Raw genomic sequence first — 16,229 nt, forward strand, 5'->3', positions numbered from 1 at the left:
GTACTGTGGGAAGTATGGTGCCCTGGGGAAGTACAGGCTATAGAGTCCTACTAAAATGAGTTCAGAATTAAGATTTAAATCAAATGTCTACCTCAGCAAATTCACATCAGAGTCTTGACTTCCTCTCTGGGAAATGGGGATGGTTGGGAGAATCAATGAATAGGAGTGTGTTATAGGGTAGCCCGGGCTCTGTGATGGCTCATTCCTTTTATGTGCATGTATCACACTGCCCCATGCACACTGCAAACTGAGTCTTCTTAGGGATAGGATTAATGGGTGTTCCTTGGGATCCTCCCCAGAGATCAGTCTGGTGTTGCATACAGAGCAGAATGGTTGATTATAAAACAGTTTAGGGAGCCTGCTACCCAGCCAGCATTGTGCTGGGGCCTTCTCGTCAGGGTCTTCTCGAAGTGTTGAGGAAGTGAAAATGGATGCCTACCTACATTTGGAATAACTGACTTTTCTTTTGTGGTTGAAGATTGAAGATGAACTGATGCTGGCACCAGGATTTGCTGCCCCACCCTACCTAGATTATGCAGGCTACCACCAGTACATAGAGGAGACGCTTCCTCCAGAAAGCCCGGCACTGTACGGCCTCCACCCAAACGCTGAAATAGAATTCCTGACAGTGACGTCCAACACTCTCTTCAGAACTTTGCTGGAGATGCAGCCCAGAAATGCACTCAGTGGTGATGAACTGGGGCAGTCTACAGAAGAAAAGGTAGAGAACTTTCCTTCCTTTTCTTTTTCATTGAGGTATAACTTACTTGTACTGAAGTGTACTAATCTTAATTGTGCAAATCAACAAGTTTTTACCTAGGCTTATACTCATCTAACCACCATCTAGATGAAAATAACATTTCCAACACTCCAGGATACTCATGCCTCTTATCAGTCAACATATCCCTCATCTCCCCAAGAGATAATCAGTATCTTTACCTCCATCATCACAGATTAGCTTTACCTAATTCCAAATATATGAAATCATACAGTGTGCATTCATCCATGTCTAACTCCTTTCATTCTGTATTACATTTGTGAGATTCATCCATGTTGCTTATGTACCAATGGTTCATTTTTGTTTTGAATTTTATATGAATATAAAATTCTTCATTCTACTGTGAATGGATGTTTGGGTTTCTTGTTTTTCACTTTTATAGAAATATCACAACCATGAACATTCTTCTACAGTCAATATGCAAAGGTAACTCCCAAAGGCATCCATTCATACTACCCATTTCTCTATACCCAGAAGTGGGATTGCCAGATAATAGGGTATGATGTTTAGCTTTAATAGTATTCCCAATCAGTTTTCTCAAGTGGTTGTACCAGTTACTCTCCCACCAGCAGTGCATGTGAGTTCCAGTTGCTCTATCTTTTTGTGATTTTGTAAGAGTAATGATATCTCATAGTGGTTTTAACTTTGCAGTCCTCAGTTGAGGAATAATATTGAGCATCTTTTCACATGCTTACAGTCATTTGGATATACTGTCTACCCCTGCTGTAAATGAGTTTAAGATTTCGGGACCAGATAAATTACCTGTCAGAGTGATGCCAGCTGGCAGGCATGATGTCAGAACTAGAGGCAGTAGTCTGAGAAACCAAGGAAAGAAGGAAAGCTGCCTGAGGCTAAGGACAGGCAAAGTTCTTCCATCTTTTCTCCTCTCTAGATATTGACTGGTTTCTCCAGCTCAGTGGAGCTGTCTAGATACAATGAATACCATGTACATTCTCATACCTTTAATATAAAATCTTTCATTCCTTCAGAGCAACTACAGAAGATAGAAGTTTCTTTGTTAAAAATGTTGATCTAAATTGGGAATTTTAGGATGCCGTGGTTGGGAGGGCAGGATCATAGTTCACCAGAATTTGCTTATGCTTAAAAGGCTTATTTGGGTTATGTGACTTTTATTTTTTATTTTTTGAGACAGTCTCATTCTGTGGCCCAGGCTGGAGTGCAATGGCACCATCTTGGCTCATTGCAACCTCTACCTCCCAAATTCAAGCGATTCTCATGCCTCAGTCACCCAAATAGCTGGGATTACAGACACGTTCCACCATGCCCAGCTAATTTTTGTATTTTTAGTAGAGACAGAGTTTTACCAGATTGGCCAGGCTGCTCTCGAACTCCTGACCTCACGTGATCTGCCCATCTTGGCCTCCCAAAGTGCTGGGATTACAGGCGTGAGCCACTGTGCCCAGCCCCTGGTTCACATGGCTTTTAAAAGGATCTTGTTAATTTAGCAGATTATAAAATACAGTACCCAAATAATAGGCTTCTACTTCCTCTGATCGTATCTTTACATATAAATAACACATAGTCGATGACAGTTCTATACTCCCTAAATGTTAAGTGAATAAACTGCAAATAACTGTAGCTCCTTCTTGACTAGATCTGCAGCTCAATGGAAGGGGGAGTGCTGGCATTGGTGCAGAAGCACCAATGAGGCAGCTGAGGGAGTTGGCACTGCCACACCACCCACCTCCTGGGAGCCGTAGGCATCTTTCAAATGCATTCGCAGGCACCTTCAGAAGTTGTATGATATATTCTGGAACTTCAAAAAGTAGAGGATATATATAGTCACCATGACCAAAACTGAAATAGAAAGGAGCTAAATCTTTGTTTTAATATTTTAAGGTTAAGAATGTCTTGGATGACATTTTGGAGAAACTTCCAGAAGAGTTCAACATGGCAGAGATAATGCAAAAAAATTCAAATAGAAGCCCATATGTTCTTGTTTGCTTCCAAGAATGTGAGAGGATGAATATTCTCATTCGGGAAATACGTATATCACTTGAACAACTGGACCTTAGTTTGAAGGTAAGCTTAAAGTGAGGCTATAGCAGACTTCAGCACATTGGAAGATATTCACTATGTGGCTTTTTTTTCTCGATGCAAGGGGGAACTGGCATTATCTCCTGCTCTGGAAGCCCAGCAGTTTGCATTGAGTTATGACATGGTACCAGACACTTGGAGCAAACTGGCTTATCCTTCTACTTATGGCCTAGCCCAGTGGTAAGCTACCCCACCCTCACTGCCACTGGCCCTGAGCAGCCTCAGTGCTGGGTTAGTGTTCTGAATAATGCTTCCTAAGAACTGTGCAGACTGGGCTTTGTGACTGTACTCAACCTGTAACTGTAAAAACTCTTCCACCAATTTCATTTGAGTTTACTTGGTATATTGAATCAAAGGCAAAAATCAGTTAAAAGACAGGGTCAGAGCAAGATTCAAATTCTGCCTCTCACTCATTGGGTATATGATCTTAGACAAAATAATCTGTCTTTTTTAAATCTGAAAAATGTAGACGGCAATAGAATCCCCTCACTGAGTTGTTGTAAGAGTTAAATGGCCATGGAAAGCAACTTGAATTTGCCTTTGTGTCATCTTGTAACTTTACTTTGCAAACCTGAGATTCCTATGCCTTCTCATAGACAACTTTTGAAAGTTTGTAATATGGTATGCAGTATGCAGTAAACTAGACTGGGGGTATAACTGCAGAGATGTGTCACAAAGCTAGGGCAGAAATTCACAGATCACTGAAGGCTGGTGTTACACCTAATTGCTCCTTGGTCTTGGTAGACAATTCAGGAAGTTTCACAAAGCTCTTTATTCCTGGGTTTTCGGTGCTGGCTTTCTTTCCCCCTGCTTTCCTGAATCATTATTCCATGAACCTCAACTATCCCTGTACCATTCCTATTATATTAGTGGAGACTGTACATTGTAGCACGCACACTTTTGATTCTCCTAACACAATGTTAGACCCTTCAGCTTCCCTCTGAACACCAGCCTCCTTCTGGTCTGGAATTGTAGTTCCATCTTATTTTAAACCACATTATTTTTGTTCTGTTTTGCTTGTGGTCAATCATTATTTTTGCTTTAATATACTGTACTGATTTATTTGCTCATCATTGCTTTTTTGGTATCTTGTTCTGGGCTTTTTTTTTTTTTTTCATCAGAGTATAAAATATAGAGCAGGGCTTGGGGGGCAGGGGATGCAATCATCTTGTGTATCTGAAACTGTCCTCACCGCACTCTCATTCTTGATTGATAGTTTACTTATATGTAGAATTCCAGGACACAACAATTCTTTTTCCTTCAGGACTTTGATGTTCTAACTCCATGGTTTTCTAGCATTGATTGTAGAGGGTAGGTCTGGTCTTAAATATTTGCATTCCTTCCCAAGTAAAGTTTTAAAATGTTTTCTCTTTACCCTTGATGTTCAACAATTTTATTATTGTATTGAGGTGTGGATTTTTAAAGTACTGTTATAAATGTGAGACTCCATCCATAGCTTTTATTCTGAAAAAGTCTTTAGTGCTTTTTTCTCCGAATATTGTCATTCTCTCTATTCTCATGTCTACATTTATCTGCCAGACCTCTTAACGTTTTCAGTGTCTCTCAGCTGTATACTTGTAGACTTCATCAGTTCCGGGTGATCTTCATTATATGTTCAACTGTATCCAATCTGTTTCTTCTCTTAATTATTTAGATTTCATTGTCCAGGTTGGGTGCAGTGGCTCATGCCCAGCGCTTTGGGAGGGCAAGGCAGGAGGATCACTTGAGCTCAGGAGTTCGAAGCCAGCCTGGGCAACATAATGAGACCCTGTCTCTAAAAAAAATAAAATAAAATAAAAATTAGCCAGGTGTGGTGGCATGCGACTGCCGTCCTAGCTACTCAAGGTGTAGAGGTGGTAGGATTGCTTGAGCCCAAGAGGTCAAGGGTGCAATGAGCCACGATCATGCCACTGCACTCCGGCCTGGGTGACAGAGCAAGACCCTGTCTCAAAAAATAAAATATATTTCATTGTCCATAATTTTCAGTTCCAGGTTGTTTATATTTTTGGAAGGGTGCCCAGCCTAGTTTCATAATTTCCTGTTTTCCTTCTTATGACTATTCTCTTTTCCTGAGAAGTTTAAATATACTTACAATTAAGTATTTTCTTCAAGACTTCTCTATTTCCTGGGTTATAAACCTTCCTGTTTGTTGGATTTGCTGGTGGTTTTTCATGCCATATACTCTTCTGTCTATACCCGAATGACAGTTTGGCTAGTTATTAAAAAATAGTAACACCCTCAGTTGGAGGCCTTTGTAGCCATCACTCTCCTCTTGTCAGATGCTGCCACGGAGATGTCAAAAGCTAGCATACTTCTTTTCCCTTTATAAATGGCTTCAGGTTTTCCCCTGGCCATCCAGGGATTATCTTTATTGTTCATATTATTCTTTATATTAGCATTGATTACTCTCTACCAAATTTTCTTGGAACGTGATGTGCCCTTGATTATATAGATTCAAAGGTATAATTTAGGAAAACTCAAATTTTCTAGAATTATTATTATTTTTTGGGACGGATTCTCATTCTGTTGCCTAGGCTGGAGTGCAGTGACGTGATCGCAGCTCACTGCAACCTCTGCTACTTGGGTTTAAGCAGTTCTCCTGCTTCAGCCTCCCTAGTAGCTGGGATTACAGGCATGTGCCACTATGCCCGGCCAACTTTTGTTATTTTTAGTAGAGATGGGGTTTCACCATGTTGGCCAGGCTGGTCTCGAACTCCTGACCTCAAGTGATCCACCTGCCTCGGCCTCCCAAAGTGCTGGGATTACAGATGTGAGCCACCACGTCTGGCCTCATTTCAGCTTTCATTTTATTGCTTTCACTCTAACCCTTTACCTCTTCACTTCCATTTATTTTTGTTATTCTCCCTTATGCTGTTTCACTTTTTGCTTCATTTCTATATTTTCTACTTCTTTTCTGGGATCTTCAAACTTAATTTCCTTACTTTTTCCTACCTGATCCCTTCTAAGTCATGATCTTGTTTATATCAACAATCACTTGTTTTAGTTGTTACAAATTGGCTGCAGTGTTTATCCTCATGATGGCAACATTTTGAGAGAAATGTCTGCCTGCCTTTGCTTTTCTTGTTCTTCGCCTTTTTCCTTTGTGTGGTGCCTATGCTGTTTCTTCTTCTTACCATCAAGTATGCTTTTTCTGATCTAGCTATCTGGAAGAATTTAATATAGGTCCAGGCACAGCGATTTTCCTTGTGGTAACATAAGTTTGAACATAAGTATTCTGAACCTTTTCTTCTTCACAGCCCAGTCAGCCAAATATCTCAGGCAGACATTTTCTGCCATGTGGTTTGTCAGGGTGTTTCCTCATTCACCCCCACTTCCTTTGCAACTCTGAAGCAGACAAGGTCCTAGAAAACTTCAGTGTCAGCCCTTCCTTCTGGAGAACGCTGGCTCTTACATTGAGGCTATGCTCTCTCTACTCCATTCTCCTGGTCCCCTTTAGGCAGCCTCTGAAACTGATGATTCAAGGTGTCACTTGTCTCTTAATTTTATCAGAGGTTCATCTGTCCCTAGCCTCTGTGAGCCAGCTCAACTGCAGATACTTCCTACCTTGCCCAATTGTGCGGAGCCGAGAACATGTATGTAACAGCAGCGTTTCTCAAACCACTGGCATGCCATTCGTGGCTGACTTTTTTTCCTTATTAACCTTTTCCTCCCCCCTTTCAGGCAGCTACTGCACGTGCTTAGATTGCGGTCACGTGCTCCACTGCCTCCGCACATGTTGTTCCCTCTGCCTATCGGCTTTCCTGGCAACTCTGGTCTTGTAACCACCATCACAGCCTTGCCATCCCTGGTCCTCAGACACCCTGTCCATACCTCCAAGTTGGCATTTGTCAGACCAAGTCATAGGGTGAGGACCTTTGTACTGTCACCATATAGCATGAAGAGGCTCTAATAGAACTTGTTGCATAAATGGAAATGAGTTTTCCACATTCCTCAGTGTATCTTGCCATAATGTAAGAGCTACAGGCATCAAGTCTCCAATGGGAAACAAACTAGCCCTTTAAAGGGACAGTGCCCTGCAAATTGTCAGGGAAGGATTTGACCAGCTACCAGTGGTATACTTTCTACCACCACCCTGCCCTAACCGCCCCCCACCACCAGAACATATTGGAAAATGGCTATTTTACTGAACAAGTTTATTTCTTCCTACCTCCCGTAAACCAGGTTCAGTGACCTCCTCCTGCGATGCCGAGAACTCGATACTTGGACACAAGACCTTGTCCTTCCAGCTGTCGTGTGGCTCTCTGGCTTCTTCAACCCTCAGTCCTTCTTAACGGGTAAGGGCTGAGGCAGTGCAGTCCCTGATGCAGACAGGACCATACCCTACCAGAAGCCCTGCCCTGTTTACCTATGATGGCATCTCCTTGCCCTGCTAACCAATCCTCAAGCAGCAGCCATTATAGAAAGGACCAGCAGCTACAGAGGAAACAAAGTTCTGGACAGGCGAGTAGCAGCAGGAGGGAAAGGGCCTCCTATAGCAGCAAAAGCAGCCAAGTGAGGTGTGGCACCGTGTCCTCTAGTAAACATTTTCTGGAAAGGGCCGCATAGCTACTCTATTGTAGTGCAAAAACCACAGACAATACACAAATGGCTGTGGCTATTCCAATAAAACTATTTACAGAAACAGCGAGCTTGTCCTGCAGGCCTTAGTTGGTCAAAGCCTGCTCCAGCGCAGCCACGTGCAAATGCCCAAGAAACACCCTATGGGACTAAAGGATGCCTCAATTTACTGGTAGCTCCTGGGAACCTTATATGCAACATTTTCATCCTATTCAATGTTTGTTATGTTTCCAAAGCAATCATGCAGACGATGGCTCGAAAAAATGAGTGGCCACTGGATAAAACGTGCTTGACTGTTGATGTTACCAAAAAAACAAAGGAAGATTATGGCCACCCGCCAAGGGAAGGTGCATACCTCCACGGACTCTTCATGGAGGGTAAGACACCCCAAGGAGTAAGTGGGGAACCTTTTCTTACTCAGGTTCAGATTGGTTGGTTGTCCTCTTACTGTTTCTCAGCATCTCCTCACTCACACAGTAACCTGATGCTAGTCATTATCTCATTTCTTCCACTTACATTCTGCAAATATATCTGGGTGGTAATGCCACTGAATAACTTTAGACTTAGACTGAATTCACATTATTTGGCTTTTCAATATAATCATTTCAAAATCTTTCTTCTACTGTTTAAAAACTGTCCGTAAATTTGCTCTAATATTTTACTACAAGACTTCTCCAAGCCTTGAAGGTGTGACTGTGTAGGGTGAAATCTCTGAGAGCGGGCTACACTATGCAATATTTTCCAAATTTATCTGGCCACGTATTTATTCTACAGGACACTTGGTCCCTACCAAGATGTTCCTTTTTCACTTTAAAGCAAGTGCCACAAGTTCTGACATAAATGAACGACTGGAACTTGGTGTAAGAGAATAAGGTGCGACGGGGAGGGAATGTGTTGAACTGCAGATTTAAAGGGAGGGCAAACTAGTTTAATGTATGTGAATTCTCTTAGAATCCCATTTCATAAAATCAGCTTACTTCCACAGGAAAGTTTAGCCACTAAGCATGGAAGCAAAGCGGTGCCTCCACTGCAGGCAGGGTAACCTACCTTTCAAAGCTCAGTCTGGCCAGCTCAGTAAAAATACCACTGACAAGCAAAAAAATATGACAAAACCAGAATGTTTATTGCATCAAACAACTTGATCAGTAGCAACCTGCCACACAATTGCAACCGTTGTGTTTTTGCTATAGGCGCCCGCTGGGACACCCAATCAGGAACCATTGTCGAAGCCCGTCTCAAGGAGCTGACATGCCCTATGCCGGTCATCTTTGCAAAAGCCACCCCCGTGGAGAGACAAGAAACCAAGCAGACCTACGAGTGCCCTGTGTACAGAACCAAACTGAGAGGCCCCAGCTACATCTGGACCTTCAGGCTGAAGAGCGAAGAGAAGACTGCAAAATGGGTTCTAGCCGGAGTGGCTCTGCTGCTAGAAGTGTAAGAACTCTAGCCTCGGCTGGAGTGCAGTGAGGATTTTCTGTTGTGTTGCTGCACTGTTCCCATGCACATTAATGTATTCTATTACAACTTTTTAGTAACTCACATGTGCATTCTTTTTTCAACGCTATCCTTAAAAAGTGAAGAAAGGAGAGTGAAAATCAGACAAAATATTAGAAACTTATTCAGGGCTGAGCGCGGTGGCTCACGCTTGTAATCCCAGCACTTTGGGAGGCCGAGGCGGGTGGATCACGAGGTCAGATCGATACCATCCTGACTAACATGGTGAAACCCCATCTCTATTAGAACTACAAAAAATTAACAGGGTGTGGTGGCACACAACTGTAGTTCCAGTTACTCAGGAGGCAGAAGAATCGCTTGAACCCAGGAGGCAAAGGTTGCAGTGAGCCAAGGTTGCACCACTGTACTCCAGCCTGGGCAACAGAACAAGACTCCATCTCAAAAAAACCTATATCACATCTGAACATGCAAAAGCAATGCAGCCAGAAAGAAGGGAGATTTTAGTTCTTAAATTAAAAATTATTAGCCCTTAAACTCTTTCAAAATATAAAAGCAGCAGGCCTCAGGTGAGTCCTGAAGGAAGAGGCTAGCACTCTGTGAGGCCTCCAGTGTCTACAATGTTGACGGTCCCCTTTTGTTCAGTCAAGTTTTAGTAAAACTGTTCTGCAGTTAATTGCACTTTGTTCAGTGTAAATTTTCAATGACCAAGAGCAGGTTAAACGATGTGTGTGGTCTATTAAACTGTGGTCACTCGTGCTAAGGCAAACTTGGCCTGGAGTTACTGTTTGGGAAGCCAAAGATAGATCAAGGCAGGAGCTGCTCATACAATGTTTTCTCTCTAACTTATCTGAACTTTAACCCCACCCCATTTAAACTGTGCTTTTTAATCACTGAACAAAGTTCAGCATACAAATAGGTCTGTGCATACATCTATATAGATTCCTCTGCTCTGCTGTCTTCCTGAGAAATCTTTGTAAGCATATAAACAATCTTAAAAAAAATAGTATTTAGAAACAGTAATCTCTACAAAGAATTTCCGTATAAAAACACAACCGTAAAAAATCTTAGGCACAAATGGTATGCATGTCTTGTTGGGGTACTCTATGGTGAGGTGGCTGGTTCTGTTTTCCTCTTAATTGTCTTCTACCAGCTCCTTTTGTAAGCTGAGAAAAAGATGGGAAATATTTGGTAAGTAATTAGTACAAAGCTTGAGAGGTTCTATAATCATCTAAGAGTACAAAGCCAGAACCCAGATCTCCTGACACTCGAAATCCTGACATTTTCTGCATCAATATCGGTACACCCTCCGGTACAGTACGCCCGAAGCACGACTTGCCTCACTCCCGCATTCCAGAACCACGATTCAGAGTTTATCACATTAATGAAACTTGTAGCTCACATTCTGTCCTCTTGCCCTGAACTCTCTCTCTCCACTAGGATTATGGCTGCCTTTTCATAATCTATGTCGTTTCCCCTCAGCCTGCCTTGTTTACTCCTTCCATTTCTGTCATACACCTCGAGGAGAAATTTTGGTTAAAGGCAACATGGAGTTGAGTTGAAAAATCTAGCAAAGGAGAATATTCCCTAATAGGGAAAATATCAGGCCTGAGCTTTTCCAATGCAAACAGATACAGAATAGATGGCACTCGTGGTTTATATAAGTCACAGAGGAAGGCAACAACTATTTGCCAAGAGGATCGCCCGTGCTCGGCCTCGGGATTTCAAGCTGTTTTTAAGCTGCTAGAGACTTACCTCTCCAGATATTCCTTAACATTGTTATAACCATAAAACTTGGCCAGATGAATGAGGATTCCTGTGGCACAGCGGCCGTCACGCTTCCGACAGTAGCTGCAATTGCAGATCCCACGACAGGGGGGACACACCCAATCCTAACAGAGAGATGACAGCAGACACTTCTCTCATTATCTACAGGCTCTGGCAAGAACTGGGATTCGGATCCAGACTGGCTCAGCTGGCCTCTCCTCCAACCTTTAATCACATGGCATCTTTCAGTCTACGTCCCAGGGGGCTCCTCACGAGGCAGGAAGGCTGATCACCCCACGTCACATGCAAACACTGAAAAACGACACCTTTCAGGGCTCCCTGCTTAAAAATTATGGAGAGTTTCACAAGCATTTGGCCAAGCACAGGGCCCTGTGTGAGTGTGCAGGTCACAGGCCTAGGATGTCAGCCCTGGTTTAGGAGCACAAGGTTTCCAAAAGATCAAGGTGTGAATTTCAGCCCTTTCAATATGTGCTTATTGTTGAATGACTAACCTGAGCAGCAGTTTATGCTGGTCAGTTGAGGACGATATATTTACCCCATGACTGCTGCCTAAGATGCCACACTTGGGAGCAGGACTGCCCCAGGCTCAAGGTCGTGCCTACTCACCATGATACTATGTCTCATTTTACCAAGGGAGCTGAGAGAGAGACAGGTTATACACCTATTTCATGGGATTAAACGAATTTATAAGAGTGAGCGACAGCTTGCACAGTACCAGGCACACAGAAAGCACTTAATACTGCAGTGTACACCTCCCTCTCAGCCTGGCCCAGAAAAACAAATGAGAGGGAAATCACTTTGCTGAAAGACAGGTACAGGGATTACTTGTATAAAACTAGAGGACTGTAAGCAAGTTTTGCTCTGACAATGGAAAATCTAACAAATTCTTCTATTCACTGGTCAGCTTGCTCTCTTTCCAGAATGAATCCCTATTTTTCATTTTCCCTGGAGCCTTAAGACACAAATGGAAGGGAAAAACCAGAGTTCTGGACCTCCCAGTTCCCCATGAGAACCCAGGAAGCCCATCTTCAGCTTGCTTCCTTCATCAATACAATTTACAACAAATGCAAACACTGCACCTACCGGGTCCAGCAACGCCGACCTGACATCCTCCCCATAGCGGTTCCGCAGGCATGGTCCACAGAACTGTCCTCGCACACCACAGCAACCCTGGTTCCGACACACTGTCTTGGTGTCAATGGTCTTTTGGCGACACTGATGGCACGTGTTACCCTACGGGGGGAAGGCAGTGAGCAGGTGAACACAGGGATATGCTGATGCCCACTGAGGCCAGATGCCATCATGTGCATTTCCAAGTGTATGAAGAAGTACCACCTGTCTCCTCAAACGAAGCAGGACTGTCTTCCTAAGAACCATAGCATCGTCTCTAGACAAGGGGTCCCGAGCCCCCAGGCTAGAACCAGTCTGTGGCCTGTTTGGAACCGGGCTGCACAGCAGGAAGTGAGCAGCGGGTGGGCGAGCATTACCGCCTGTGCTCTGCCTCCTCCTGTCAGATCAGTGACACCATTAGATTCTCATAGGAGCACAAACCATCTATTGTGAATTGTGCATGTGAGGGATCTGAGTTGTGCACCCTTTAAAAGAATCTAATGCCTGATGATCTGAGGTGGAACAGTTTCATCCTGAAACCATCCCCTGCCCACCCCGCAAATCCATGGAAAAATTGTCTTTCACAAAACCAGTCCCCGGTGCCAAAAAGAATGGGGACTACTACTCTAGAATGTAACCATCACAGGTCTGTGGCCAGAGAAGCATATTAGGTCAGATGAGGCTGAGCAGAGACCCAAAAGGAATGAAATGATCAGGCTGTCAGGAAGAGAGACAAGAGAAAAGCTTAAGTCAGGGGTGGCAGAGCCCCTGAAAGGTGACAAGTGACTGAGTGGCAATGAGCCTTGGGTGGCATCACCTTGACCCCAGCCTAGCTCTGCAGACCTGCATATCTTTAATGTGAAATCTATTTTTTTTTTAATATTGACAACTAAATTTAAAGCATTTTAATACTATCTTGACAGTGTCCCATTATCCAGAAAAACACAAAAAAAGCAAAACGCAAAGCCTCCCTCTAAATCACCATTTACAAGAAATTTAACCTGTTTCCTACCAGATATTCTGCCAAACTGTATTTTCTATGGTTATATTACCCCCCAAATACACTAACTTTTTTCAATATTTAAAACATAAAACTATATAAATATTTAAACCGTAAGTTACATATAAAAATCCCTTTTAAACTATACCCTTCCCTTCCCCCAGATTGTATGCATCCCTAAGAGAGACTGCTGTCCTGATGGGAATTACTGCACTAGGCTGCCTCCCAGGTACAGCTGACCCTTGACCCTCCAATTCAGAACCTGGCTCTGAGCCCTTGGTGAGATGGCATAAGCCCTGATAGAGTTTAAAAACAAGTGAGATTTCAAATATCAATGCTTTAGACTCCTAATAAGAATGACAATCATGCAAATTACCCATAATATATAATTTACCAGAACTTTATCATAGATTTTATCTCGAACAGTTATGGCAACATTTTCTAAGTCTTCTTCGGTGATATCCTCCACTGGCCGAAAAGAAGATATACGGTGACGTCGTCTATACTCCCGGCATTTCCCCTGCACAGTGAACACAGGCAGAACCTGGAGTGAGATGTTTTGAGCAGTTATAAAAAAATTATAAATATTTTAAACTCTCAAAGATCCATTAATGTTAACCCTGTCCCTTTTCTATTTCCCTGCAGCCATTTCATTTAGTTATTTACTGAGCTCCTGCCACCTGCCAAGCTTCCTTCTCAGCAAGGCGATACAGTCATAAAGGAGAAAATCAAGGTTTTTGGTTCTTTGCTGTAAACTCTGTGAAGAGGTGAACCACACTGAACAGCCAAACCCACAAATGAGTCCAAAGTTTCTCCCTCCAAACTGAAATCGCTTGAAACGCCTCATGCCTAAAATAGAAAGGCAACGAGGAATCACTGCACTTTTCCACGAAGTGGACACCACAAAGCTGACTGGAGCTGTGGACAGGCCTTTACTGCCTGCAGCAGAGATCAAAGCAGGGTCCTAACAAATGAGCTGCTTCTCAGCTCGGCTTGGATAAAAGACTCTCTCTGTGACCTCCAGCTTAGACCAGGGCTGCTTCTCAAAGTATGATCTCGGGAGCAACGGCATCACCTGGGAAGCAGATAGAAATGCAAGTTCTTAGCTGCCGCAGACCCACAGGGTCAGAAACAGCCCTGGGGTGACAGTGATGTGCGTTCACGTTTGGAGGAACAGTAGCTCGGACAAAAACGAATTCACGTATTAGTCAGAAAATACCCCACTAATTGTCTTCCTTCTTCGGAAGCTGTAAAACTCTTCTGCAAATTTGGCGGCTGAGACAGTGAAGTTCTCTAGAGCAAACTTCTCAGGAGGCCGTGCACTCCGGGTCGGATTCATGCGCCGCGTGATCTGTCCCTCCGAGAAGGCTCGCCTCACTGTTTTCTTCCTCTGAAATCAAGAGCACAGACAGAGGCAACTGGGCACTCTCTTGAATAAAAGCCATCTGGTGGCTGATCACCATATATCAGTATTGCTATAATTATAAGGAGTTCTACTTACAGAAGCTGAGGTCGGGGTTCGTACTGGGAAGAAATCTGGCATTGAGTTCAATTCCGCCAATAACTGGGCAAGCTGAAGTTCAGAACATAAGAAAGGATCTTACATAAATAGTGCTCCAGGGTTAGGTCATCCAACACCTATCTCAAGTCTTCCATTTTGCTATCATAAGAAACCTAACTTGAATAGTTTACATAACCCGCAACAGTTATACTTTTAACCTCACATGTAAAGATTTTATCTCCAGACCTGAGATGCTGATGTCATCATTCATATGAATGAACACTAGCCTATTCCTTATATATAAGGACAACACAACACCAGGAAAACAGTCCTGGAATGATCAAGAGCTGGAGCATGAGGTTCCGATCCTGACTCGGAGGCTAATCCAAGGCAGTGTGACCCTGGGACAATTCATTTTGCACATGTGAGTCTCAAGTTTCAGGATGTTCAAAAAAGAAAAAGCTCAATTAAGATTATTTCGATGGTTAGAGCTCCAAAAATCTGATTCTTTAAATAAATTATCAAAGTAATTTATGAAGATATTCCTAAGTGAACTAATAACACCAAATAATAGGCATTAATATGCCAGAGAATTTAATTAGGATTCATTTTAGTTTATACAATTATATGAGTGCCACCAAAAAAATCATAAAGAAAATAGCTCTTACTTTAAAGATGTAGATGGATACAGTGCTGAAAATTTCCCTTAGCTAAGTAAAAATGTTTCTTAGGATAAAAATAACCCGAAAGTAGGCATTCCATTTTTGTAAGTGATTTATATTAGACATATAAGCTTGCATATACAGTATCACTACATCATTATTTTTTTAAAAGGAAAAGATTAAAAAAACACAAAAATGCTAAAAGTGATTATAAGTGGTAGAACTATTTAAAAAAAAAAACTCTGTAGATAAGCAATTGTGAAGCAAACAATGATTCTCTACAATGATCAGATTAACAGTAACTGATTACATATAGAAAAACCAAATATATGTAACAAAGATTTCACCTTGTTCCATTCATTGTTCTAATGAAGACATTTTAGAGTGAATTAACACTGTTGAGGTTGTTTTAATTCCTAGACTTCTTCCATTCCTTGAGAAGTCTCAGAACCAGGGCCGGTCACCACAGAAGAGTGGTTCCATGGTGAAAAGCTACCTGCCCAACCTGCTCCTCGCAGCTCCTCAGTGGACTTGGTGACATCCCACTTCCTCTGCTTTACTCTGCTGGGAACAGGCCAGTTGTTCAGCCCCTGTCATCCCCAACACAACTATATACTTAGAACTTAGCTTGGTCAACAGTAAGCAGCATGATGGCACCGTGTAAGGGCTAAAAATGGTCCTGGGGAATCTCTTTCTGTTCCCAAACCAGAGCTGATCATGTAACAGTCGCTCTGGGTTCTGGAAAAGAAAAAGGATACACAATACCCAGAGTACATTTTCCTGACAGAAGCCAAAGCAACAGCAGCAACTATAGAAGCAAAGTGGTTCAAAGTGGTTCTGGGAGCCCAGCAACTGCTGCCAGAGCCTGATGCCAACTCCCAGGGCGCCCTCCGTGAAGCCTCACCATGGCTTTGTTCTCCTTGATGTTCATGGTCCTTTTCAGCAGAGCATCCGAACTCTCCTGGCTCTCATCCCGAGAGTCGTCCTCAGACTCAGAGGTAGAATCTTCCCTTTGCATCACCTGTCTACGGCCTTTCTTTCTTCCAAGAACTGTTTCTTTCTCATTCTGTAAGCGTGAGCTAGAAAACAACTGCTCGGAAGAACTGTTTTTATCTGGTTTGTTGGCCAGCTTCTTGGTGGGGAACTGAAAGGCTACTCGAAGACCAATACTACTTCTTCTAGACCTACTTCTTCTTGAGGTAGCCTTATCTTCTTCTTCATCTTCCTTTTCCTCACTCACCAAAGATGCTTTGCCATCATCACTCAAATCTGACTCCACGACCTAATAAAATAAGAGCAAGA

At 42.8% G+C, this 16,229-nt stretch overlaps 2 protein-coding genes across 8 annotated transcripts in view; one reads left to right on the plus strand and one right to left on the minus strand.

Moving 5' to 3' along the window:
• LOC105475674 (dynein axonemal heavy chain 11) overlaps positions 1–8,852 on the plus strand; it is a 373,683-nt gene extending 364,831 nt beyond the window's left edge. The window contains exons 77-82 of the mRNA XM_071094928.1: positions 479–721; positions 2,639–2,821; positions 2,901–3,016; positions 7,019–7,131; positions 7,651–7,791; positions 8,605–8,852. Coding sequence (XP_070951029.1) covers positions 479–721; positions 2,639–2,821; positions 2,901–3,016; positions 7,019–7,131; positions 7,651–7,791; positions 8,605–8,852 — 1,044 coding nt within the window. The remainder of the gene's footprint in view (positions 1–478; positions 722–2,638; positions 2,822–2,900; positions 3,017–7,018; positions 7,132–7,650; positions 7,792–8,604) is intronic.
• LOC105475672 (cell division cycle associated 7 like) overlaps positions 8,517–16,229 on the minus strand; it is a 45,083-nt gene continuing 37,370 nt past the window's right edge. For 3 of the 7 annotated variants that reach the window (XM_011731137.3, XM_011731135.3, XM_011731132.3), the window contains 7 exons: positions 15,832–16,209; positions 14,266–14,337; positions 13,984–14,154; positions 13,159–13,284; positions 11,738–11,887; positions 10,622–10,758; positions 8,517–10,032 (listed from right to left, as the gene is read on the minus strand). In XM_011731137.3, the coding sequence (XP_011729439.1) occupies positions 10,002–10,032; positions 10,622–10,758; positions 11,738–11,887; positions 13,159–13,284; positions 13,984–14,154; positions 14,266–14,337; positions 15,832–16,209 (1,065 nt within the window). In that variant the 3' untranslated portion in view covers positions 8,517–10,001. The other 4 variants (XM_011731136.3, XM_011731134.3, XM_011731131.3 and 1 more) reach the window with 2 other exon arrangements.

Source organism: Macaca nemestrina, chromosome 4 (assembly GCF_043159975.1).
Source record: "Macaca nemestrina isolate mMacNem1 chromosome 4, mMacNem.hap1, whole genome shotgun sequence".
NCBI classification, from domain to species: Eukaryota; Metazoa; Chordata; class Mammalia; order Primates; family Cercopithecidae; genus Macaca; species Macaca nemestrina.